We start from the raw sequence: 26,321 nt of genomic DNA, 5'->3' as shown, positions 1-26,321 counted from the left end.
TGTTGCCTTTGTACAGTGATGACAACAGCCAGAGGGTGAGTGCAATCAGAAATGGCCACATAGTACTCCAGTGGTAAGTCTTACACCATCCACAGACAGTGGATGCTGTTGAACTCTGTGGTGGCCCTTAGTTGGTTAGTGACTTGCTTTGTGATTTTGAGTTGTCGGCTGCTTGATGGTAGCCTCTGTGTTCCAAACTGAGCACACACAAATGCGGAGTAACCTCACAGAATGTATTTTTATGACTGAAATCTAAAAGTAAATGTTACTTTAATTAGTGATTGTTTCTATATATGTTTCTATATATCCTGATCTCTGTTTCTATCTCCGTGAGATCTATGTAATAATTTTGGGACAAGATCCTATTGAATATTTTGATAGGAAACAGCACAGCATCCCATATAAAGTGTGATTCTAGACAGTACACAGATAAAGTTTTAAAATTAAAAGCAGAGTACACTAGGATTTGAAATTAAGACACTGTCATCAATGGTAACTCCTAATTTACTAAAGCAGAACACTAATTTGGTGTTTCAAAGATTACAGTAGCCATAAAGCATGACAATGGATGTTGGGAGTTGTGATAGGGAATGGGGTATGAAGGCTGGAATGGTGAGGATGAATGAGGAAAGAACATGATGGGAGAATATTCCCACAAGCAACACACTTTTGGCCATTTGTTAAATGTTGCATTAGTTTACATAAAGCAATCTGAGTTGCTGTCAGGGAACATCACGGGGAAAGGGAGGGGAGAGCATTCAGCAGGAAATAACAGGATGCATGGAACAGTCAATAGAAAAAAGGGAAACTGTTGGAAAAGCATAGAGGATGTTTGGGCAGGAAAGAGAATATTTGCTGTTCTGAAGAAAGGTGGGATACTCTGGGAATGTGTGAAGACCTCTCTTACACAGAAAAATAAATGTGTGGGATCTGACCTTATAGCTGGAGTGTAACTTCATCCAGTGATTCCTAGAGAAACACTACACTTCCACAAATCCAGTATGAACTGGGTTGCTTGAATATGTACAGTGAGCGGCAGCATTAGGATCTTGCATTTCTTCTCTTTTTGTCTCTTTTTCTAAAGTATCTTCCAGTTATCAGGACTGTGGAAAAATGTTCCCATCTGGCTACACAATAAACAGACTGATAGGCATGAATTACTGCCCTGCAGAACTCAGTAAGGTGTTGATTCTGAGATGTCTTTCTCTAGAGCAGTCACCAGCCTCATCCTATCAGAGGGGAGAGCAGCAAAGGACAAGCCTGTGCTTTTATGCTGAAGGCAAAAGTTTTGTGCTCCTGACGATCAGAAGTACCATCTCCCATCAGCCCTGAAGGAGCCATAGGACAGGGCAAAACCAGAGAGGGTTCTTCTGGAAGGTCAAGGCTGCAGATAGTATTTTGGAAGTTACAATACAAGTTGTGGGGGAAGGAGCACAGATGTGGTTAAACTACATCTTTCTAGGCATCAAGAAATATTCCAACATTTATTTTTTAATTACTGCTCAGTTGTAACACAGGTTAGCAAAATCCTTCATTCACCAGAACACTTTCTCAGTTTAATTTTGATCTTTTTTACCTGAAAATTGCATAACTGACCTTTTAACTGTTAGAGTTTAAGAGGTGGGAGTACCTCGAGCAAAGTACCTGAAGGTATTTCACCTGTGACACGACACTTTTCACACCAAGAGGAGTCAGATTTCCACGACACTAATGCATACTGTCAGGACAACTGCCCTGATGGTGATGAGTGTGAGCTGATACATTTTGCCATTACAGAGGAATATCCTCAGCTCACACTTAAAGAAGAGATAAAGTATGAAAACCATCTCCATCCATACAGAGAATTTAAGATTTATGAGTTCTTGCAATAGCCTGCTAAATGCCACAGCTCTTTGGTGAATGCAATACCAAAGACATTATCCATATTTCCTGCTGCTTCTATGCAATAGATGTATGTTTATTTTATTAAACAAATTCATTACTACTCACCACCATTGTCCCTTGTTTACTGAAATACGCTATTAGCGTTCTTTCTTCATATGAGTGAAACATCTCTTTTAGATATCTCCCATGTAAAATTTCCATGAATAAGACAGTTGTTGTTTCATGACACTTACAGAAAAAACTTCTGATGTATTTCAGTCTATTAAAATTTGAATAGGGGAGAGGACCATGAAGAAGAATGTCTTTTCCTCATTTCAACGTAGAGGGCTTCACCAGTTCATGATGGGTAAGGCATTGCCTTCCCACAGATCACTATTGCCTTATCTCCTACAGCAAACTCTAGAGCTGGGGTGAAATACCCTCCTGTGTCCCTTGGGGATTCATTAACTGTGGATTACGCTAACAAGGTCAATGCGCCAGGAAAAAGCAGACTGTCCAAGATTTGTATCCGAGTTCTTTAAGAAAAAGGGAGAGAAGGGCTACTGAGCAAAGTGGGGAAATGTGACTTCTTGAAGCAATGGGGCATTTAATTCTAGATACCACTTCCACAGAGGTAAGAGAGTGAAAGAAATCTCCAAGTTATTTCAAGAAACTTTTAAAGTATTTAAATAATAAGTGAGAAGAGAAATATAGGAAAAGCATAAAGAAAACAGTACTTTTTCTTAACTCTCAAGGGAGTCATATTATTTCAGATTTTTTCGATTCCCAGAGCAGTTACAATGATCCAAATATCCTGATATTGCTGTATATTAAATAAAGAGCTAAAGAAGAGCATCCTGAGTGGGTGACACACAGCTCACACGTTTTGGGAGTAGTTAAGTCCATAACATTGCAGCCAAGAACAATAGTACTTCAGATTTAAATTTAATTTAATTTTCAAATTATATTATTTCTGCCAGAAATGTAATATGCTTTCAGTGAAGTAATTTACATTTTCATGCATTGTTCTCACTTGTGCTGTTTGATGCTGTATATTACTTGTTATGTTACACCCTTAGCATCACTGTAGTGCAAATGAACAGTAGGATTGTAGAAGGTTTTGCAAGTCAGACATATTCAAAGGCTTCCAACATATGCCTCATGATTAACAAAAGCTTCTCATAAAGTGTGTTTGCCAACTTTAGATAGAGCAGGTACTTAATTAACATAACAGAACATACTAAAAATGAATTAATACATCTCATATGGCCAGTTAATATCAACAACAAAGCTACCATTGGTTCTGTCATAGCTATTAAACTTTTGGCCACCTGGAACTTCACAGGGGTCCTTTTGCTGCAGGATAGAAACTTGTTTGAACTTAGGGACAGAGACAGACATGATATCCTCTAGCTCCTGATGTACACACCCTCTCACACTTAATTCAACCACTTATAGTTAACAGCTTATGGTATACAGCTGGTTGCATTCAACAACAGTAGTTTATCTACAACATTAGCAACTTGTTAATTTTAATCACATAAATAAAATTCTAACTTGAAGATCATAATCAGACCTTCAGCTCAAATTACTGTGGTAGTTTCAGATCCACACCAATCTGAATCCATTCATGGAGTGAGGTGACCACCCTGCTGGAGAAGCCTGCAGGATGGACTGGGTGCACATTCCTCATTCGTTCTGCGCCAGAGGCTGTTGAGTCAGTAAAACAGCCACCTTGATAAATGGGAATTTAATAAGTGTGATGCCTAAATTACAGCAAACCGATGTTTAGGATGCTGTTGGATTAAACTTCCAAAACACTGCAGGACGTACATTTATATAACTAAAAAGTACCTGTTTGCGCCTGCTGAAAGGCGGGTATGTCTGCTGTATTTAAAAATGTGACCCAGTTTGGCCCGTAGATACAATGGATTCTCTGTACATCCGGAAAGAGTGAGAAAAGCTGTTATGATATTGTCACATTCATAATTACCAGAGTCTGAGCAACTTCTAACACTGGTGAGCAAGACTGAGGCAACAAACACTGACAAAAGTCTTTAATATTTAAACGAGAGTAACCTCTGTGTAGTGATATTGGCTGTTACCATGTCCAAAGACATTAGAAGTAGGTGAAGAGAAATCCTCTATTGCACCTCTCCTCGTTCAGCCACAGTATGTGCTCTGAGGTAAAAGAAATAAACATTTTTATTAAACATTTTAATTTAAATGTGCACAAGAGAAAATAAAATATTACCAAACAAGGGTTGTACCCATAACATTGTACCTTGACAAACTATCTGCTCTTCTAACCTATTCCTTAAATGAAGTTTCCAAGGAAATCTAAATTCAGCAGAACAAAAGATTAAAGTGGTTGCTATTTAAAAGATAAACTAACAGGATAACTGATCTCTAGCCAAATCTTACAAAGCAAGATTTTTCCTAGAGCCTGAAATTACCAACAACATTAATCTCTTCCTAAAAAGATCTTAAAAGATCCTCGGGTAGCATACCCAAAAAAATCATTATGAAGACAGGCAGAGACCAAGCAGAAATGCTGAGAGTAAAAACACCCAAAACCGAAATGTGATGGGCGCAGCTTTCTACTCTTTCAGGTCAGCACTGTAATTTAGTCTGATGCGAACGGTTATAAACTAGGCAAAACCCAGAGACGGACAGTGTTTTACTCTCATTTGAATCTCACAAGGCTGTTCACAGTAGGACCCTCTGTATGTGAGAGACCCTTGGAATTACTCTTTTTTAAATTGGTGCTTTGTAATGTGTAATGAATTAAAATAGAATAGAACTATATCTTGGGGGGGTATGGGTGGAACCAAAACCTCACAGAATTTCTATGTACATATAATTCACTTTGGATTTTAAGATGTTACAACCTTACACTGATGCTTTTCCTGTAGTTTTAGCATTTTCAAGTTCTTTCTCATCTGCTGTGACACATGTCATATTGTACTATGAAATCAGCTTGGATTTAGCTAAAGAACTTTAGAAAATTATTATGTATACATTTCTAGACCTTCACATACAGATAACATGACTGAATACTTCTCATTCCCTAGAGAGAAGTATGAAAGAATTGAATTTGTAAGACAATTCAAACAAAATATTGTGTTTAGTCTACAATGTAGTGTAGGAAAGCAAAGTTGCAAGTAAAATGCTTAAAACAAAACAGTAAGAAGAAAAGAAACTTGATCTCTGAAGGCATTATCCATCTTCCAGCCTTCTAATGACTTAGCTGAGAACAAGTTAAACCACTGTGAGAAAAGGTTTCATAACGAAATCTGAACTTGTTTCTATTTATTTATGTCTATATACAACTTGGTTAAAAATTCAACCAGCAGAAGTAATTCCATGCTATTGCAGTTAGATTTCCTTTAGCTTGCTTGTTACCCGGAGTATGTAGCATAGAAATACTCAGCATACATCAATTTTAATGAACTTTATCACAAAATATGTTAAATTTAATCCTTCAATTTGCTTGCTTACAGATCCGTTACTGGGCTGCCCATGATAAAGAAGCAGCTGCACATCGGGTACAAGTGAGCAATCAAGAATATTCAACCAAACTGGAAAACCTGAAGCCTAACACTCGCTACCATGTAGATGTTTCTGCCTTCAATAGTGCAGGCTATGGACCTCCTAGTAGAACCATCGATGTAATTACCAGGAAAGCACGTAAGTAAATGGAGCATTAGGTTTAATATAATGTCACGTATTTCATTATTGCATGTTGCATCATGTCCATCTTGTCTTCAAACTTGACTTTTCATTCATATACCCAGTGTTCTCCCTTTATGTGGTATTGGTCCTTTGTCTTAAAATTTCTACCGAGGCTCTCCTTCCTCCTCCCTTTTGTTGCTGTGTACAATGTGGAGAGCTTACAAAAGTCAGTAAAGAGACTACGATTATAGCCTCATAGGAGGGTCAACTACAAGCTCAGAGCAGCTTGCTCAGGGATTTATCCAGTTGGATCTTGAAAATCTTCAGGGACAGAGACTGTGTGACCTCTCTGGGAAATCTGACTTTTTCTAAGAATCTAGATTGAGCCTCTTTTAATCAAATTTGTGTCTTTTGTCACTCATCCTCTGGACCTATCACTTTGAAGTATCTGGATGCCTCTTCTTGATAACCTCCCTGTAACAACAGACAGGTGGCTCTTAGGACCTCTCCAAAGCAACCTCTTCTCCAGGGTCAAAAAGCTCAGCTGTCTCACCCTCCCTTCCCAGGGCAAGTACTCCAGCCCCCCACCAGGTCGGTAGCCCTCTGCTGAATTCACCCCAGATTACCAGTGTCTTCCTAGTACTGGGGGGCCCAAAGCTGGACATGATATTCCAAAGGATAATTCATACCAGCTATTACTCAGGCTATATGCTACCTCTCTATTTAATCATTAGTGAAAAGACTTGTATTCTGATGATTAAAATGTGATCAATTGCCTTTTTCATTAATAGTAGAGTGAGCGGGGATCAGGCAGCCTTGAAAGGTGGGTGATCTGAATCACACCCTTGAACTTTGATGCCCTGATAGGTTTCTGAATATAGGTCCTGACTTAATGACAATACCTGGCACTAACATATGCTGAGCAATGTTCAATTAAGAAATACATCTTGTGTATTTAAAACACACTTATACGGACTAAAAATATATACAGCTTATTTGAGGATTTCTGTCAGTAAATAGTGTATTGTGCAGCTTGAACCTGCAGGGTTCATTTGTGTTGGATAAGAAGACTCCATTTTATAAGTTTATTGTGTGAAATATAGTTAATGGTTTCTGCAGTTTCTACAGAGTGAAATGCTGTAGAAATGCCTTTAAATGGTTAATTAAATATTTAATCTCAATGAATAAATATGACTTAAGCCACATTTCTGGGAGGTTCTGAACATAGCTGCATGCCAGCAAACACACATGGTCAGCAACATAATGATGGGTGATGTTGGCCACTTCCATTCTGGCAACACGGAAAAGCAAACCCACAAAGCAGCCACTGCACAAGCCTTCCAAAACTGCCTGGCTGGAGCTGTGGCAGCTCATTTCAGCAGGGAGACAATCCCTTAATTATATAAAGAACAGCTCAGTTTCCTTTTTTACATTTTTTTTTGTCTTGATAAAACTGTCATTGAACATTTGTGTAATCTCATTTATGTGCACATTATACATATGTTGCTTTTCAGCTCCAAGCCAACGTCCAAGAATTATCAGTTCTGTAAGATCTGGTTCAAGGTACATCATCACCTGGGATCACGTGGAGGCAAAGTCAAATGAGTCTGCAGTTGAAGGATACAAAGTATGATCTATGAAAATATTTTTTATCTTTATGTATGCTGCATGATGTGCATTTTATAGACAGTGTTGAATTTTGGTACCTAATCAGATGTAAACATAGTTGCATGCTAAAGATGGATGTATCAGGTTCAGAGATCACAGACACCCAGTAGGCTTAGGGCAAAGCCAGTAGGCTCAGTCAATATGATGAGAACACATTGGGGAACTGAAATTCATTTGTGTGGTAAGCCATATTATGGGAAAGTTTAGATAAGTGACTGCAGCAACCTGATTTCCCATATAATTACGTTTATTCTCTGTTGTCTGAAAATAATGCTTCAAAAATTGTAGACAGTAATAGTTTTTCTTTATACCAGAATGCATTGTTCCAGTTTCCTTTCCCATCTCCATGGGAGCTACAGTCCCTGGAACATAAGTTCTTCAAAGGCTCAGAAAGCAGAGGAAGAGAAAGGACACTTAAACTTTTTAGATGTAATTACTGTGTGACTAGAGTAAGTGTATGTACTAAATATAGGGTGTACAGAAAGCTTCAAAAATAATTCCCATTTAACTTTGCTGCTTGCTTGGAAGTAAGAAAATTAGCATCATGTTCTCTATGTAAAAATTTTACTTGACGAGTTGAACTGCTTTCTGGGAATTACTGAAAATGTTTCACAGAGACGATTCCAGAAAGAGTGGAGGTATTTTCTAAAGATCCCACAAGACATACATACTCAAATGTAATAGTTTAAAAGCACTGAGAGTTAACCATAAAATTAATAATTGTTTCATTTATGAAAATGGTAGTGAATTTTATGTCAGAAGACCCAGCTGAGTTCTGAGATTTTTATTTGATGCTCTTCATCACTCTACATCATTATCCTCCATCATTTAATTACTTATTTTGAATGTAAGGGCTGAAATTATTTTTCAAAAGGTGGCAAAATTTTATAGCGGAGAAAACAATGAGGAAACATCCTGTCCAGATTCATCATATGTAAAAATGGAAAAAAGTAGTATCTGCCACTAAATGTTGATATATATAGGCTCCATATATAAATAAAAACCTAATACTTTTTCATTGACACACTGTATGTATGTATGTATTTGTGTTTTCATGGAAATGTAGCATTTCAATAACTACACTTACTATGACTTTCCTAGGTGCTGTATAGACCAGATGGACAACATGAAGGCGAGTTGTTTTCAACTGGAAAGCACACAATAGAGGTCCCAGTCCCCAGTGATGGTGAATATGTTGTTGAGGTCCGAGCGCACAGTGAAGGAGGAGATGGAGAAGTAGCTCAAATAAAAATTTCAGGTGAGCAGATGACTTCCCTTCATCTTTCCCACAGTCCTCAGAAATCTTGGACTAAATATTTCCTTCTTCACACTATCCAGAGATGCACACACCGTTCTCACCTGAAATCTGAGAGGCAGCCCTTCAGCAATAACTGCACTGAGAATTAGAGTCTATCTTAAAATATTTCTGAAGACTCATAAAGCGCACAGTACACTTCAACAGCAGTCCAGCTCAATCCTGGGAGCACTGCCAACCTTCCAAATCTCAGACTGTGTCTATTAGTGGCCCAGTTAGGCTGCCACTTCTTAGTAGTGTCCTGCCAGTATAACTTCATGGTGCAGGCCTCAGCCTCAAGTCAGCTTGCAATAATCCTTTACTTCCTAGTGCCTGTTGCCTCTCTCACACCCCTTTGTCAGCTGCTACTAAGAGGAAAGTAACTCAGAAAAGTGAATGGTGCACAGTGATCCACAGACCAATTGCTAGAGACTGACTGATCAAACACTAAACAGACTGAGAACCTTGAATTTCTCACTGATATCATTTTCTTCAGGTCTTAAATAATTTTGACAGCTCTTCTCTTCAGCTCTCCAGCTTCTGAAAATTCCTTTAGGATCCTAGACACTATAACTATATGCACTGTTTCAACTCTGCTGTCTGCGGAGACAATCTCACCTCCTTACACTTACTACTCCCAGCGTCATTCATGAAAGCCTCTCATTAGCCACTCATTTCCTTGTACTGGGTTATAAAATGATGTTCATCTTGTTTGTCCAACACCAGCTCTAAATCCTTCCTGGAATCCTTGCTGTCCAGGATACAGTGTCCCATCCTGATCTGTGTAGCATGTCTCTTTATTCCTTAGTGTATAATTTTGCATGTGGCTATGATGAAGCACAGTTGATTTGAATGGCTTAAGTTCTCATTCTGTCTGGATTTCTGTCTGAATGTCTTGTCATCATCGCTCTTTACTACTTCACCATTTTGATTCATATACACAGTTCCTTAGCTTTTTACTTCTGTTTTTGATTAATACGATTGGAATTGCGTTCCATCTGTTACCATTCATTGTGGAATTACACTAGAAATTCAATTAGTATCTTCAATAATTCTTTTGAAATCTTCCAGGGATCGAATTCTTAATCTCTTTTGCATACACTCTCTTAATTGTGTGTAATGCCTTGCATTATATTACCATACTCCTGGAGAATCACTTTTAACAGATGAGTTGCAAAAAAGTTGAAGCAACTACTATCTTTAGGACATGTCTTAGGTCCTCTTCATATCATACATACCTTGTCATCGATCATAAAGGCAGTGCAAAGAGCCTTTAGGTGGCCGCAACCAGATTGTTTCCCAGACTGGAAGCAGAACCATCAAGCGAGTACAACACTGAGCCCAAGCTTTTGGCAGTAAGAGCTACCCCGAGCCTGCCTGTACAGAGTTAGCACCCCTGGGAGAGTAAGCACTCTACAAATGCTAGTTTGTAGAGTTTTGAATTGCTCTGTCTTCCAAACTGCAGACAGGTTTTCTGCCACAACTTCTACCATACCCCAGCTAGACAGAGAGAGATTGCTCTAGATAAAGGCAGCATTCCCTGGACTCAGTTTACAAAAGGGAATCAAAGAGGAGACAAAAGGCAGGGTAATCTCTTTGGAATACACAGTATACAGAGAATTGGGCAAACATTTCAAGCTATTTCTGGGCTCAAACCATGTTTTTTCCAAAGAGCAGAGTGGAATGAAATGCAGTTTTAACACCTACACATGGCAAATTATGTCTGATAATTTTTATTATTAAGGAAATTTTCCAGTAGTGTGACAGAGTTTAGAATAGTTGCCCAAAAAGCGTGATAAAGTGGTGAGAAGCTTTTAAGTAACAATTATTTTTCTCAGAGAGTTGCAAGGAAGAGACGACTTAGTTTGATAGGAGTGTGTGTTCTGGTGGTTGACTGGCCCAAATGGAACTTATATATTTGTAGAGAGATGTAAACAATAGCTGAGGAAAAACATAAGGCATCTTATCAGATTCAGAGAGGACTGTTTCCTTACTTTACCTTTAGGCATCTGATTCCAGATGCAAACCAAATTAATTTCATGCATAAATGAATGGGGAGAATTAAACAACTAGGGCAGGGGCTCAGAATAGCCTGAATGCTCAGCAGGAATGACCAGACTTTGAGCAAACCGGAAGGCTGTACCAAAGAGAGAGGAATGTCTAGAAGACCTATGTGTCTTCCAGATTGGTGTTTTCCTGATATTCACTGGGTATCAAATCCAAAGTAATCTACAGAATATATACCTGAGTTAGGTGCCTAAGCTCCCATTATAATCAGTTGTCATCCAGAGTATAATTCAGACGCTTAAAAGAAGCCTGCAGGATTTGATATGCCCCAGATTACCAGGGACATCCACACAATGCTGGCAGGTATGACATGTTCTACAGGGGATCTCAGGTCTTCTGGATCAGCAACTCGAGGCCAGGCAGGACACCAGAAGACAGCTTTTGGCCTATATTTCAGGCATATGAATTGCATCCTTTTGCAAACCAAAACCATTTCCTTGATTTGTGTGGCTGCTGTTGCTGTGCTAGGCTACCATGTTATCAGCCTGTTGTAGCAATTCTTAACACTTGCTGAATTGGGTCTGAATTAAGTTTAAGTACAAGATCATCTAGTTCAGGAACCATAACTGGCCTTGAGGGCTTAACTTAGGTACTAAAAATACAGTACCTTTTAACTAACAAAAGTTACATGTAAAAATCAAATGTAAAAGAAACTAGAAATATATGTTATTTCTAGCTCAACCCATTGTCTAAGGGAGACACTTTCTTTTACATTTTCCTCATCTTCTTCCTTCTCACGGAAGACCCAAGCACATGCTGAAGAGGGAGGCAAATGTCCTGCAGCAGCTTTGCTCTCATATAACCAGTCAGGTCCCTACAGGATACAGTGTTGTTCTTGAGAGTGATATAAAGGAAATTTACCAAACACAGCCATCTTAAATGCATTTCTTTTTAGTGAACATCTTGAAATATAAGTGCTTATTATGAAGTCACTCACTGTATATATGCTGAGCTGCATTTCAGCATACCACCATAATTACTGTAAAATACAGTCATGAACTGTTGTATTTTATTGGGCAGTGCCTGTTCTATGGTTAGGGGTTTGGGGATATTTTTCAAGCCCATTTTAGTAAATTAATGAGCTACATAATTTAAAATTCATTCTTGAGATACCACAACCATTTGAAGCTTGGAAGTACTTGTTTAACCAAAGGAGCCTGTTTCAATGGCTAATAATAGGTTTATCTGTTTTCTTTGATTTGTATTCAAGGCTGAAATTTTTTTTTGTCTCTTGCATGCTTTTTGGATTGCAGTGCTTTGTCATAATGCTAATATTAATGTAATCAAAGGCATCTTGCAATCAGTAGGAACTAAAACCATATGGCGCTTGGTTCTTTTCTCGCTTCACTTGTGTAACTGCACTGGTCCCAGTGCAATCAGTTTATGCCAGAGTAAGGAAAAATAGAATCAAGCCCACAGATTTAAAAATTTCATTGAGAGTGGGGAAGAGGGGAGGGTAACTTATTTGGGAAAATACAGTGAAAATATAAAGATACCATGGACCTTCACCTTCATATACAAAATCAAGTTAATGTTTATATATGTGACATGGGCAAAGAATAATTTATGTATTGTATAGGCCTATAGAAAGAGAAAAAATTACAGCTTCTCTGTGTTCGCTGCACACAAATATATAAACATATGAATTCCATTTGCCAGAGGCATGCTTTAGTATCCTGAAAAAGTATTTACTTTGATGCATAGCTTTTTCAAAGTAGATGCAAAATTTTTGCCTATAGTATCTCATACAAACATTTCAATTATTTTATCTTTTAATCTATCTTAATTATTATTTAAAGGGGGCATTAATATTTATTGCATATATTAGTTTCAGGTAAATCGGGTGATCATTAATTTTTCATGTGGTATAATAAAAATCTTTTGATCATAATTTGGAAATGTCCATTTGTTGCAAAGATGGCTGTAGTAATAAGGGGAGAACGCAGGTAAAAATCATAGGGAATCCTGATGAAAACAGTCCTCTAACTGGCATGACAGTCCTCTGTTACTGATCTTGGAACTTATTATTCACCTGTGACAACAATGTAGCAGAAAGCTTCTACTAAACTAAAAATGTTTGCAAAAGAGCTTCCCTCTATAAGAACTGTAATTTTCACAATGCATGTGACTGTTTCCTTACGGCTCAAAAACTAACTAGAAAATACTCAGAATACCCTATAACGTGGTACATAAATCTACCTAAAACTACATATGTGGTTGTCTGGTGTGTCTGTTGATTTTCCTTTATCATCACATTTCATTTCATCACAATCCTAATTTATTGGTACTGCCTCCTTCCAAGCATTACTTTAACAACTAAAGTTTGAGAATTCTGTGCATTATAATGTATTCAGTGCTAGCACAAGCATTTTCCCTAATTTCAGTTTCTTCTCTTCTTCTTGTATTCGAACTCAACAGTAAGACAGACTGCAGAAATATTTTCATATCTAGTTAACATTTTTTTTAGTCTGCATTATCCTATGATAATCCCAATGCTGTTTATTTTTTCATTTATGTTTATTTATACGGGAAAGGCTGGATACACACTAAGTATGAATACAACAAAATTTAACTTTTAGCCATAAGGCTTGTAAGTCAGCTATGCAGTGGTTGTTGACAGGCTTTGTAACTAGAAATTGCATGTGTGTGTGTGTGTGTACATGGATTTAGATCACCGCAGAGGTTTAAGAGAACAATACCACACAAAACAAGAGCAGGGTAGGCTACTCATTATCTGAGGATACTGACCAGACAGGAATCCATAGTTGCTATGCATCAGAAAACAAATAAAGGGGCCACTGGCTTGAAAAGGACCGTGTACCTTCCTCCTGCCTTCATCTTCAGCCCGAGTTGCCACATGCCTGTCTGTGTGAGCTTGGGAATTGCCAGCAAAATCCCCATGGAGGGCTATTGTATGGTCACATGAATGCACAAGAATGCCAAAGTGCCTTCCAACATCAGCAAAAAAGAAATCTATGTCAACTTCACACACTTTGTTATATGTTTTAGCTTATTACGTGTTGGAGATTTTGCTGGCTATCCCCAAGCTTGCAAGAGTGCCATAGGAACGTGTGACTGCCACGGAAAACGTGTTCTTGTTGGGTCTCAGAAAGTAAGGATAACCGAAGATCACTAAAAGATACCGAAGAAAGACACCGTAAAAGTATAGAGAAAGTGAACGAGGGTACTGCAGCTATGGAGTGAATCCTGGGTGGGGAGTGCAAGAGGGGCACAGAGTCTTCAGCTAGAGGAAGGATGGCTACTGAGGTAGTCATGAACACTAAGGAAGAGGTAAGTAGGAAAAGGTTATTTGCTTTTCCTCACACCATGGAATGAAAGTACTCAGTGAAATTAGCAGGCAGCAGATTGGAAACTATCTAAGTGATACTCTTTTACATAGTACAAGATTATATTGTGAAGCTTCCTGTGACAGGACGTTGTGCAGGACAAAGTTACAGAGTCTTGGTCTATCAGCCCATGTTTAAAACGATGCCATATATTCAGCCTTTGACTCAGGAGCTACTGAACAGAAGCTACAAAGTAGCTCAGGAGCTCCTTTGACACAAAACCCTTAAATACTTTCTTTACTCTTTTCAACAGTTTGGAAGTTACCCACCAAACAATAACTGACTTACAAAATGTTTAAGGAGAAGAAGAAAAATAAATTTTGGTTCACTGTACAGTTAGAAATACCTTTTTTAAGAGTTCAGAAAGCTTTTGATTACCACTGTTTCAGTAGGACCATCGACTCATTAATGAATTAAAGGTCTAACATTCAAATTCAGTTTGGCTGGATTGTTCTTCTCCATTAATTTATCCAGTTGTTGAGATATATCCTACAGATACTTTCAGATTTTTATTACATCAACATAGGAACACTATACTCCCTTACATTTATGAAACAAAATGCTTGGTATTTTATATTCATTGTACTCTACTATTAGTAAAAGATTGAAAAAAACCCAGAAGATCATTATTTAACTCTCTTAAATGTAGCAACATAGCAAAAAAGAATATCACAGAGAAAAATCACATAGCTTATAGAGTGAGTGCCAAGGTTAGTATTTTACTTTAATAGTGTAATCCCTTTGATGCATAATGATTTAATTTAATACAAATGCATATTCTGCTTTCACCTTTTGCTAGGACATTTAGCTATTGAACTGTATTTATGCAGTATTTTTAATTGCTTTGAGAAATCAAAGACAGTGAAGTAGTGTTTAGAGTGATTTAAAATAATCTTTGAAAGACTCATCTCATTAATTTTTTTCCCCTGAATAATCTAGACAGGATTGCAGACGTGATCACAGAGGTGAAGGAGTGAAGAAGGGAATACTTTCTAGTCAGGACACTACTTACGTGTTTTAATTTTCATTAGCAAGTCATGGAACTGCATTATTCAAATCCTTGTAGTATTTTTCAGTTCAGCAGTTAACTATATTACTTTTTATGGGTGCCTTGGAATGGTGGCATACTCATACCTCTCAGTTTTATGCACCTGACCCTGCCAGACTCCTTCTTTTCTTAGTGAGGAAAGTGATTCAGAAGTCCTAGGTTAGGCGTCTGCTGTAACACACCTTTTGATGAAACCTCTTTCTTAACTGAACAAACCCCAGTGACTCTGAAAAAAGGCAGCAGTGGTCTTGTTCCAGTTACTTCAGTGGCAAAGTCCAGGGGACTTCAGATACCCTCTGTGGTAGTAAGGAAAGTGCCCAGCTCTTTCGCTTAGTATTAAGGAAGTATCACAGAGTCTGGTTCCTTTAATAAACACTGAGGTTTAGCATAGTGGAGAGGGGTGATCTAACAGTAGCACAGAACTGTATAAGGAGCAGTTACAAAGATGATGTGTCCAAAGAGTTGATAATGGCAGATTATATGATACAGGACAGTGGCCAGAAATTGCAATTTGGGAGGTTTGGGCTGGACATGAGGAAAAATGTCACCCAGAGGTTAGTGCAGCACTGGAGCAGGTCACCCAGAGAGGCTCTGCAGTTTAATCTTCAGAGGTTTCTGTGACTCAGCCAGGCAAAGCTGTGGGTGACAACATCCAGTGTTGGCGACACTCCTCAGTGGGAGGTGAGACTAGACAGTCTCAGAGGTGCAGCCAGGTACAGCCAGGCATTTTGTGCTCCTGTGAACTGTGATTATTTAGCAGGTATTCATGTATAAATAGATTTATTTGTTACTACAGATCTAAAAAATAGATAAAATCACATATTTGCTGACTTGAACTTATCTTTTAAGTGCTAGTGACCATACCAAATACTTGTATTTTTGCCCTCTTTAGATATGCAGGTAGATTTAGATATATTAAATAGTACCTCTTGTTACATACTGAAGTGCTGCATGCCCTTTTTAGAACACTTGAAAGATTTCAATATCAAAATGTTCTTGCCTTTAAAGGTTAGTACTATATATTTGATTTTCACTGTATTCCAGAACCCGTTCATAGAAACAAGACAAGGCACTTCTACTTTTGTAGAAGCTGAGGGTGTCCTTCTTCATCTTCTGATGTGTGAGCCAGGCTTCCAGACTGAAAGATGAATCACAGAACCACAGAATGTTAGGGATTGGAAGGGACCTCGAAAGATTATCTAGTCCAGTCCCCCTGCTGGAGCAGGAACACCTAGATGAGGTTACACAGGAAGGTGTCCAGGTGGGTTTTGAACGTCTCCAGAGTAGGAGACTCCACAACACCCCTGGGCAGCCTGTTGCAGTGTTCTGTCACCCTCACTGTGAAGTTTTTCCTCATGCTTAGGTTGAACATCCTGTGTTCCAGTTTGTATCCATTTCCCCTTGTCCTATCATGGGTTGTCACCGAGAAGAGCCTGGCTCCATCCTTGTGACACTCACCCTTTACATATTTATAAACACTAATGAGGTCACCCCTCAGTCTCCTCCAAGCTAAAGAGCCCCAGCTCCCTCAGCCTTTCCTCATAAGGGAGATGCTCCACTCCCTTAATCATCTCCATGGCTTTTAAGACAGGCTTTTACTGTACCTCAGTATTTATATGTGCCACATTTTTTCCCAAGAACACAGAAATTTCAAAACTACGGTATTTTCCCATTAATGCACCGCCATTTTGCACCTGAAGTTTTTCTACTGTTTGCCAGTTGTACCATTTGGTTGTTTAAATATAGGCTATTTGCAAGTGAAAAGGAGTGATACATCTGGTGGGTACTTGGAGTAAATTTATTTAAAAAAAAAAAAAATCCCTGTTTTCCTGAATAAGAAGGACCAGGTCCTCACTCAGAAATCCCCAGTCATGACAGCTGGCCGAAGAAAACCTGTCCTTTTTATTCTTTTCAGGGTCACAATGAGACTTTCTCTTTTGGCCTCCCATTCTTTCCTTAAAAATTAGACCTTTTTGATGAAAAATCTGTCAATGACTCTCTCAGAGGATTATTGACTTCCTCTGAATGACTATCAACCATCATTTCAGAGCCAATGGAGAACAGATTTGTGTGGGAACGTTCACAGCCAAGTGTTTTTCCACAGCAGGCAGTCAGTGTAATCACAGATAAGGTTTTCTTTACGGGCCAGCTACCAAACCTGGCTCCAAGCTCCTCCTGCTGCCTCAGCATGCAGATTCCAGCAGTGAACACCTTGTCCTGGCTGAGCACATGGTTCAGCCTTGGCCTGGCAGAACTCCTGGTGCTGCTGGGGAGCCAGTTTGTCTGGAGTGATCACTGACAACTGGAGAGACAGGGCAGATGCTGAGAGGTATGACAAGCCTTGAGGTCATCCTGAAACTCACAAAATGCATGTGAAGTACAACTGCAGCTGTTGCTGGGTCACAGAAGGACCCCCATAGATTGTTCTTGCTATTATTTGTTGAGTATACTGCATTAAGAGTACAATTTTAAGGTATTACCTTCGGTCCTCTACTAAACTCTCCACACAAAAGAATATGTAATGACCAGTAATATATGTGAAGGGGAAGAGGTAGCCAAGAACTTATTTACTTTTATCGTTAGTTAAGTAGTAGCCCGACAACTGAAAATTATCTCATTTTCCTCAGAGTCCAAGGCACCCTTTCATTTGGGCATCTCAAGTCTGTAGCGGGGCCGGAGTCAATGGCAAAGAAGCCTGCACAGCTGCCTGTGACGCTGCCAACGTGCTGGGTGCCATTGCCAGAACAAAACAAAATGTTTACTTGACTCTGGCGTATGGATTTTCAAGTAGGAGAAGACAGACTAACACCATGGTGTGGACAAACCACCCAGACCATCAGCAGCCCTTCACATATGTTTTTAATGTTCTCTCTCTTCTTATGAAAGTTTTAAAGCTCTTCTGCAGCTGCATCACGAACCTTGACACAGCACAAAGCATGGGCAGATGCACAGACAGTGTTATTGCCATCCTGTACATCTTCTCTGCTGCAAAACCATAATTCATGGGGCTGTGACTTACTCTGTAGTGTCTTTCTTGAAAGCTTTATGGCACAGGCAAGAGGAAAATTTCCTCGTGCCCAAACAAAGGTATTCCTAGACAAGGGAGAGTTGGACCCATGATTTAGCAATCCTGCCAGTGATGCAAGATAAGCATATTCTAATTAGTTCAGTTATTTTCCATTTCCTATGAATAGGGATAGCAGAATTTAAACCATGTCAGCTGATACTACCCATTGCTTTTGCAGTAGTCTTTCATGCAGACAGTATTGCTATCTGGGAGAAGTGGAATTTTTTTTCAAAATCCAGTTGACAGAACTAGAAACCCACCCACTTCTTTTATACAATTTAGTTTAACCTGAGGAAATTATATTTCCTACCTTCCTGCTTTTCTGTTCTACCTATGTAAATATGAAAACAGAGAAAATATATTGATCAAGCCTAATAGATGCTGAAGAAACTAAGAAACAGAGCAGGCAAAAATCCCTTTTTCTTTCAGGTGGCTCAATTTTTTTCCAGAGGAGTGGATGAGTTTAGTTAGAAGCAAGAAGGAACAGAAAATGAGAAGGCTTTGCATTTATCTTTGTTAAAGTAAAAAATATAAAAACAGATAGCCCTGATAGAAGTTGAGTCTTGGGTCCTCAGCCAAAAGGAGAATACCATTGACAGGAAAATGGGTAGGAGTTTGGCTGTTCTTTCAGAAAAAAATAAATCCATTTTGGAAAACAGACACAGAGGCAAACTCATTTTTTAGCAAGTTACAAAGGTTACATTACAAGCTTAAGTCCTTTATGAATCATGCAAAATACCAGTCCTGGCGAGGAAGATTTCTCTTTTCCGTAGTCTTACCAAATGTATGATGACTTATCCCATGAAAAATGTGTTGCAGCAGCTGTATCATTAATGTAGTCAGTCTGCATCTACCTGAACAATTTGTGCAGCACAAGAGGAGTGGATCTGTAGAGAGAAACAGCGGCGCTGAGGATCCAGCTCCACACTGTATGCACGTCGGGTTTTATTATAGTTCAGACGACCTGTAACCTGGTCCTGCACAGGGTATCCCAAGATGGCTCCGCAGTTCGAAATAAACCCCAGTAAAGGGGACAGCTAAGATACTCATTTTAAAACACATTCTTCTTCAAACTGAAACAGTCCTGCAGACATCCCCCTTGATGTTCAGTACCTGGAAACTAAGAAAACAGATGTCATTTAATACAAATTAATTCTTGAACAATCTTTCCTGACAACAAAAGCAGAGGAGTTCTGCCACAACATGGTTAGCTGAGGAATAGCTTGAAGTTTGTGTATGTTGGCAAGACAGACACTTTCCCACTGAGAAGGAGAAGTTACTCACCTGTGACAGCTTTGCAGATGACCAGTAACTAATTTCCTGGTTCACAGATCTGATGAAAGTAAGACTTCTAAATGGGTCTCTAGGTTTTTCTTTTTACAATCCAGTATAAAAAGATACTGATGTTGGGAAAAGAGCCAAAAATGTAATATCTTATGGATAAGTAACATTTAAAGAAAATAATGATGTATTTTTAATAACAAGTTGTTACAAAGGCTTGGGAGATATATCAAAGTCTGAATTGGTTTAATGCCTGTTTCACTTAGGCATTAAATTGATTTCATTACTTTTGAATATAATTGGAAAAATGTTGCATACTGTTCAAGATGTGAGTAAAATCTGGGACTTCTATTCAGAAGTGTAAAATATTTCATCCTAGACTTTATGTGATGTAAATGGTGACAAATAATTTAAAATATGAATGGTAAGCCATGTATTAGTGGGACGTTACCAGGAGTTCCTGTGATATGTAAAGATATCGCTGAAGAAAAACCCATCCAGCAGTTGTTCTCTTCATTTACTCAGATATAAACCATTTGTGAGAAAGGCTGCTGAGAACAGGAGGCAGGAAAAAAAAAGCTGTTAACTGCATGCATCTCATACAAATTGCATTCAATTTTAAGCTACATTCTGAGTAGAGGTTTCTGCAGATATTATACTTTAGTTGCAGGCTTAAACATGTCAACTACAGGAACTCTATTGTAGAAAATAGCAAGGTCCCTACAGGACTAGAGCAGGATTTCACAATTTTTGCTTAGGGCCGTTGAACAAAAAAAAAAACAAACAAAAACCCCACAAATTTAAGGTGCGTGTTTCATTGTTAGTTGGACAGAAATGAGAACACTTGATATGAAGTCCACACATAGTGTATTAGAGTGGTAGTTAGGTTTGGTTTTGATTTGGTTTTGTCCTTGTCTTTGATGGCTGTAGTTTGCAATTGCATGCGCACTGGATACACAAGATGCTGGTTGAGAGGAGAGATCATGTGTTATAACATCGAGGAGAGAATTAATCTTTAGATGCTAAATATATGCAGCTCATACCTGGCAGGACTACAGAAGAAGTTTAATAATCTTTCTGTTTCAATTTGCATCCACATGGTTTTTTGTACACGTTCATTAAGTCTTTATCTGGCATTTCTCTAGCTTTTAAAGATTGTTAAAACTGACAGTTCGCAATTGCATTACTGCACAGAATTAAATCTCATAGTCTGTACTCAGGCAAAACTTACATTAATTTCCACTCAGGAGCTGCAGGAGTGTACTGGCTGTCATACACTGGTGACTGGTGTTTCCAGTAAAGGATGGTTCCTGACATGTGGGTCAGTAATCTAACAAGAAAAAAAGAAGAGTTGATCTGTTTAATGTGCATTTATCCTGCTAATGTTCTGTTAATGTGCTGTAAAAGGGTAGGATTTGCTTCACTGAAGAGAGGTGTTATACATATCTTTGCAACAGTGCCCCAACCTTGTAAGGAACTGCTGTAATGGGGTGAATTGCTCACTATTCATTCTGGAGCCAGCAAGGACATCTCAGGGAAAGATTTATTATTCCTTTCTCTTTGTAGAATAGTTACATGCAAATAAAAATTTTCTCATATTTGTTCATCATTTAACTTCACTCAGCAAAACATTCTTCTTCATTAGAAGCACTCAAAATATTTTGAGTTTGTCTCTTTCCAACTGCATTATCCTGGTCTGACAAATGCAGAATATATTTTCTGTGAATATTCTTAAATATAAAATCTGGATTTTTTCTTTCCTATGGCTATTATTCATTCATTAAAGACCACTACCTTGATATTTAGGGATAAAGACTACAGAAAAGATTAATGTAGCTCATAAATCACTAAAAAGTATAGATAACTACACCCTCATACTTTCAGTTGCCATAATGTGGAGTTGTTATGTATGAGAATATATTTGAACATACATTTGAACGTATATGTTAATCTTAAGCTTAAAATTCCTCTGTTTATGTATGCTTACAAAAGAGATCTTCCAATATTTTCCTTAATTTTATCTTTCATTGAGGTGGATATACTGCTTTCTGTGGAAAAATGTACTCTTCATAGAAATGTACTTTTTACAGCTGAATTGAGCTCATGAAGAAGGATTGGTAGGTGTTCTCTTGGTTTTTCAAGTGCTTGGATATCAGAAGGGACCTAGGGAGAAATCTTGTCTTTGGACAGCAGTAGGAGAAAGGATGGGAATGAAAGCAGAGAACAGTTCTGAGGTATCAGAAGCAAGAGGAAAAGGGTGGAGTTCAGGATGGGGACAGGGAAGAGAGTATAGCAGCAGAAAGACTTGAGTGAGGACCAAAGTCAGGAGGAATAGGAGTGTTTTTAGCTAAAACAGGACTGCAAGCTGAAATCTGTGCTGTTTGTTTCACATGTTACCTTTTCAGTCTGTTTTTTCTCATTCATAAGAACATTTGCTGGAGGGCTGTCCAGTGAGTCAGTTCCAGCAGCTCCTCAGGACTGTCAACACCAAGTTTCCATCCTTAGTCTGTGTCCAACTGCACGACAAGCAGTAAGCCAGGTACCGCACTGCCCACTTAACGTGACCATCCTCACCTAGACGAACCCAACAGACCATTCTCCAGCTCACACACAGAATCACAGAATGTTAGGGATTGGAAGGGACCTTGAAAGATCATCTAGTCCAATCCCCTAGCCGGAGCAGGAACACCTAGATGAAGTTACACAGGAAGGCGTCCAGGCGGGTTTTGAATGTCTCCAGAGAAGGAATCTCCACAACCCCCCTGGGCAGCCTGTTCCAGTGTTCTGTCACCCTCACTGAGAAGTTTCTTCTCATATTTAAGTGGAACCTGCTGTGTTCCAGTTTGTACCCATTGCCCCTTGTCTTATCATTGATTGTCACTGAGAAGAGCCTGGCTCCAGCCTTGTGACACTCACCCTTTACATATTTATTAACACTAATGAGGTCACCCCTCAGTCTCCTCCAAGCTAAAGAGCCCCAGCTCCCTCAGCCTTTCCTCATAAGGGAGATGCTCCACTCAGTCATCTTCGTGGCTCTGTGCTGGACTCTCTCAAGCAGTTCCCTGTACTTCTTGAACTGAGGAGCTCCTTTGGCCCATCTCCAAGGCTGCCAGCATTTTCTAGTATTGATGTTTCCTGACAGGAAGCGGGACTGTGGCAACACAAGCCGTTTGGCACGATAGCAATTTTTATGCCAGTTTCCCAGAGCAAGTCATGTAAAGTGTGTAAGATGTCAATTGATATTTTTGGTCTTAAGATATTTGTTTAAGAAAGACCCTTGTGGCTTTAAGAGACATAAATGTGTAAATGCCACACTGCTAGAAGTCAGCCATCTGGACTTCGTAATCTTGCAGGTAAACAAATGGAGCAGGCTCTTTGACATCTCTCAGATTATTGCCGATCATATTAACATTAACATTTCCAAAGGTGTCTCTTTGCTTCATCACATTTCAAAGACTCCATTAATTTTGTTTTCACATGTTTAAATATTTATTTTGACCTTTTACCTCCTGGTATAACCTCCTGGCTTGTTGGAGCAGCCAAATCAAAATACACAGATGTGTTCTGAATGGCCTTGCTGCCTGTATAAACACGCTGCATAAACAGCTCTTGCAGAACAAAAGAGCAAGTTCTCCACTGTGCTGGAGCAAGGCTCTGTATCCCTTCCACATCATCCATACAGGTAGGGGCTGCGCTGAGATACCCCAGCTGGTTTTCCAGCCTTCTTACCCCACATTCTCACTGTCATCCAGGGTTGTTCCCCGCCACACCGCGAGTAACACTGCAGTAGGACCAACGTTGTGTTGTTCTCTGTTTGATGTGCAGGTGCCGCTGCTGGAGTTCCGACCCTGCTCCTGGTCCTGGTGGTGCCTGCCCTGGGTGTCCTCGTCTGCTCGGGATTCTGAATGTAGCTGGATTTACCTTGTCCTCCGCCTAACACAAAGGACTCCCTTCGAAGATGAGGACCACCACTCTTTTTGATTCTGTGGCACCATTCTAAGCCAAATAAATTACACTTTAAAATAAATTACCCTACTGATTTCCTATGAACTTTACGAGGACTGAGGCATCCAGGAACTCCTTTATGAAGTAAATCAACTTTTGAAAGGCTAAGAAATATTTTTAACTTGTTCCAATATGCCTTATAAAACACTTACACTGATCTGTGACAGTTGCATGATTCGGTCCAATGGGGCAAGTTACAGTGTTAAAACTCAATAACATAGGCTGTACAGTGAAAGTAAAATCACCATACGTAGGTGCTTTAACTTGAATAACAAATTGTGAAATATAATAGAGATTGAAATGTTGATTGTATGTGATAAATGTAAGAGTACTACGTCTGTCTGTACTATCCTATATGTTTTGTGTACCGCATCTTTTTGAATGGCCCCATCATCATTTATTGAGATTGCTGTTTTTTAGAGAGACAGTCAAAGCAAAAACATTTCATTTTTTTAGAGCTATATTTCTTGAGGCTATTGGATAGAATTTGAAGGACTTGAAATAAAAGTCAGTGACAAGGAATTTTTTATTTTGAAGATGTTCAGAACACCCAAGACATGCACAGTATGCTCAGCTTAAAGGAATTTACCTGTACTTCACTGACATGAGACTTACCATACTGTTTTCTTAAAACCATTCTGTTGAAAAATTCCATTATGGTCATTGTTGTTGATTTTAGGAGTGAAATGTTGGGTTTCGGGGAAGCAGTGTAATGTATTGGTTTTGCTTTAGTATTATTATTAGGTAGCAATATAACACTTAGGACTTTGGAAATGGAGTCCATGTTAAGATCAGCCAAGTGGACAGTGAAATGGTAGGAAACATATGTTATTTTTTAAAATGAAAATATTTAAAATATAAAAAAAGAAAAATATGTACAATAAGTGGCAAAAAAAAAGAGTAGCACAGTAAAAAAAATATTATATTTACATTTTATGCTGCAGATGCCTGGTGTTGCCTTCCTGTAGTGAAGGTGTACATTTGGGAGAATTATATGCTTTTTCAAGATCTTGATATTATTCTAATGTTCGTAGTGTTGTAAATAAGAGTTTTAAAGTTCTGAGACCGTCTCCCTATTTGATAGAGTACTAAATGATCCAACCGTGTGTTAATACATGAAAGTCAGATACCAACTGTTAGTCGAATCTAAATGTTTACTATGGCCTTTGCAAAATGGGAACTCTATTAGAGATAGAGAATGTTTTTGTTCTGACTGTGTCTAGAGTGTTTCAGTGTTGGGTTTTCTGTTGGTTTGTTTGGGGGGTTTTTTAAGTTGTTAAAGAAATGCACATTTATTTCATTTTCCATGTTGTGCTGGGAATTAGTTTGAGTGTGAATGTTGAAGAAACACAGTGATATTGAATCAGCTGGCTCAAGTAATAGTGCAATGTCTGATGCTTCAAGAATTATAAGCTTTGAATCATATTTTATTAGCACAACCTTGCTAGCTACTTAGAAATAGATTTTATCTTTTTAGAACTGATAACTGTAGAGGTCCATAATAATAATATTTACATGAAGAAAACATAGGTCTATTAATAATTTACACCCTCTCTTTTATTTGTATAATTTTGTACTATATATTTACATGTAAAAGTGTAGAGTCTTCATTAAGAAATATCAATAATAATGTTTTGGTTTAATTTTAACTATTTGTTACAAGATGAAAATTTTTTAAATAGGTGAAAGTGATAACTTCCCTATAGAGGAATGTCAAAGTGTCAAACACTACTGAGTTTCATAAATTGTGTAATTATTTGAAAGAGAAATGAGATGTCTTGATGCGTAAGAAACTGGTACACTGTAAGCCTTCTGTACAACAACAAAAAAAAAGATGTTTTATTGTGTTTCATTTGGTTTGGTTCTTTTGCAGTATGACTCATTTTTATATAATCGACAACCACCACTAAGTCTTTTGCCAAATGCATGATTGCCTTTTACTTTTCTAATACATGGTGTAAAATGCAAAACTGTTTAGTTTTTTGCATGGAAATGACATGGAAAGGAAAGCCACTTCTTTTTTTTAAATCAGCAACACAGATGAGGTAGGTCTCACCCATCAGATAGTTGCAGATTTTTCTGTTTCACATAATTATGTAAATTTGACTGGGACCTTCAGTTTCAAATTGTTGTCAAGAAAAACTAACTAATGTATAATCTGCTTTAAAACGCAAGGTTCTTAATTAAAGTTTATATAGATAGACATATTTGTTGTTTCTTTATATTTCAGGAAACTTGATATTACTATTATTTGATACTGATGAATATTGAACTGGTTTTTTAGTTACTTTTTACCTTCTTTTTTTTTTTTTTTCAAATGAGTAGAGCAGGACCGTGCTTTGTCCTTTTTATGAATGAAAAGTAAATTACAATTAAATAAATGTATTAATGTTACTCAAAATATAACAACTGTCTTTTGAGTTGGAGCTATCTAATTTTCATAACAGTGATGTGGTCATCTGTGACAGTAAAGATATGGTTGGAATGAGGTACCGTGTCTCCCGGCCCTGCCTTCTTCTGAGTTTTGGTGAAGTTAAAGAGTTTTTGTAGGATACGAGTGGCTGTTTTGCTTTGATTCTAGGTGATATAAATAGAAAGATTTTACTAACGTCAGTGACAGGTCCTGAGACCTCTTCAGCATTTTTGGAAGGAAGATTAAACCAAGCAGAGTATTTTTCTCAGGTAATTTTTTCCACTCCAGTAGATACCTTGCAAAGAAAGGTGGCTGAAATGTTAAAACTTCATACTAATTAAATGCTTTCTGTGATCGCAGTAATTTCAAGATGTGACATCAAGTGTAACTGACTGAGATACAGCCTGCCTTTGAGGGGTCGTATTCAGGCTCTAAAATGCACAAAACATTGGCATGTAAGAAGTCAGTAAAGCTGCCGGTCATATTGCAGAGCTTGCTTTCATTTATCTTCGGAAATGACAAATGAGAAGAGTCACTGAGATAATATGATCCTCATGCCCTGCATCTAAAGCACTTTCAACCGGAGCAGGGCT

The 26,321-nt window shown here is 38.3% G+C and overlaps 1 protein-coding gene across 1 annotated transcript in view; it reads left to right on the top strand.

Annotated features, from left to right (window-relative positions):
- The window catches only part of CNTN1 (contactin 1), a 248,240-nt gene extending 222,722 nt beyond the window's left edge, over positions 1–25,518 (top strand). Inside the window, exons 21-24 of the mRNA XM_065838300.2 lie at positions 5,367–5,553; positions 7,053–7,165; positions 8,308–8,464; positions 23,136–25,518. Of these exons, the coding sequence (XP_065694372.2) occupies positions 5,367–5,553; positions 7,053–7,165; positions 8,308–8,464; positions 23,136–23,215 (537 nt within the window). The 3' untranslated portion in view covers positions 23,216–25,518. The remainder of the gene's footprint in view (positions 1–5,366; positions 5,554–7,052; positions 7,166–8,307; positions 8,465–23,135) is intronic.
- Positions 25,519–26,321: the final 803 nt, after the last annotated feature.

The sequence above is a fragment of the Patagioenas fasciata genome, chromosome 1 (assembly GCF_037038585.1).
Source record: "Patagioenas fasciata isolate bPatFas1 chromosome 1, bPatFas1.hap1, whole genome shotgun sequence".
NCBI lineage: Eukaryota > Metazoa > Chordata > Aves > Columbiformes > Columbidae > Patagioenas > Patagioenas fasciata.
This window is presented reverse-complemented; position numbering and strand designations above follow the sequence as displayed.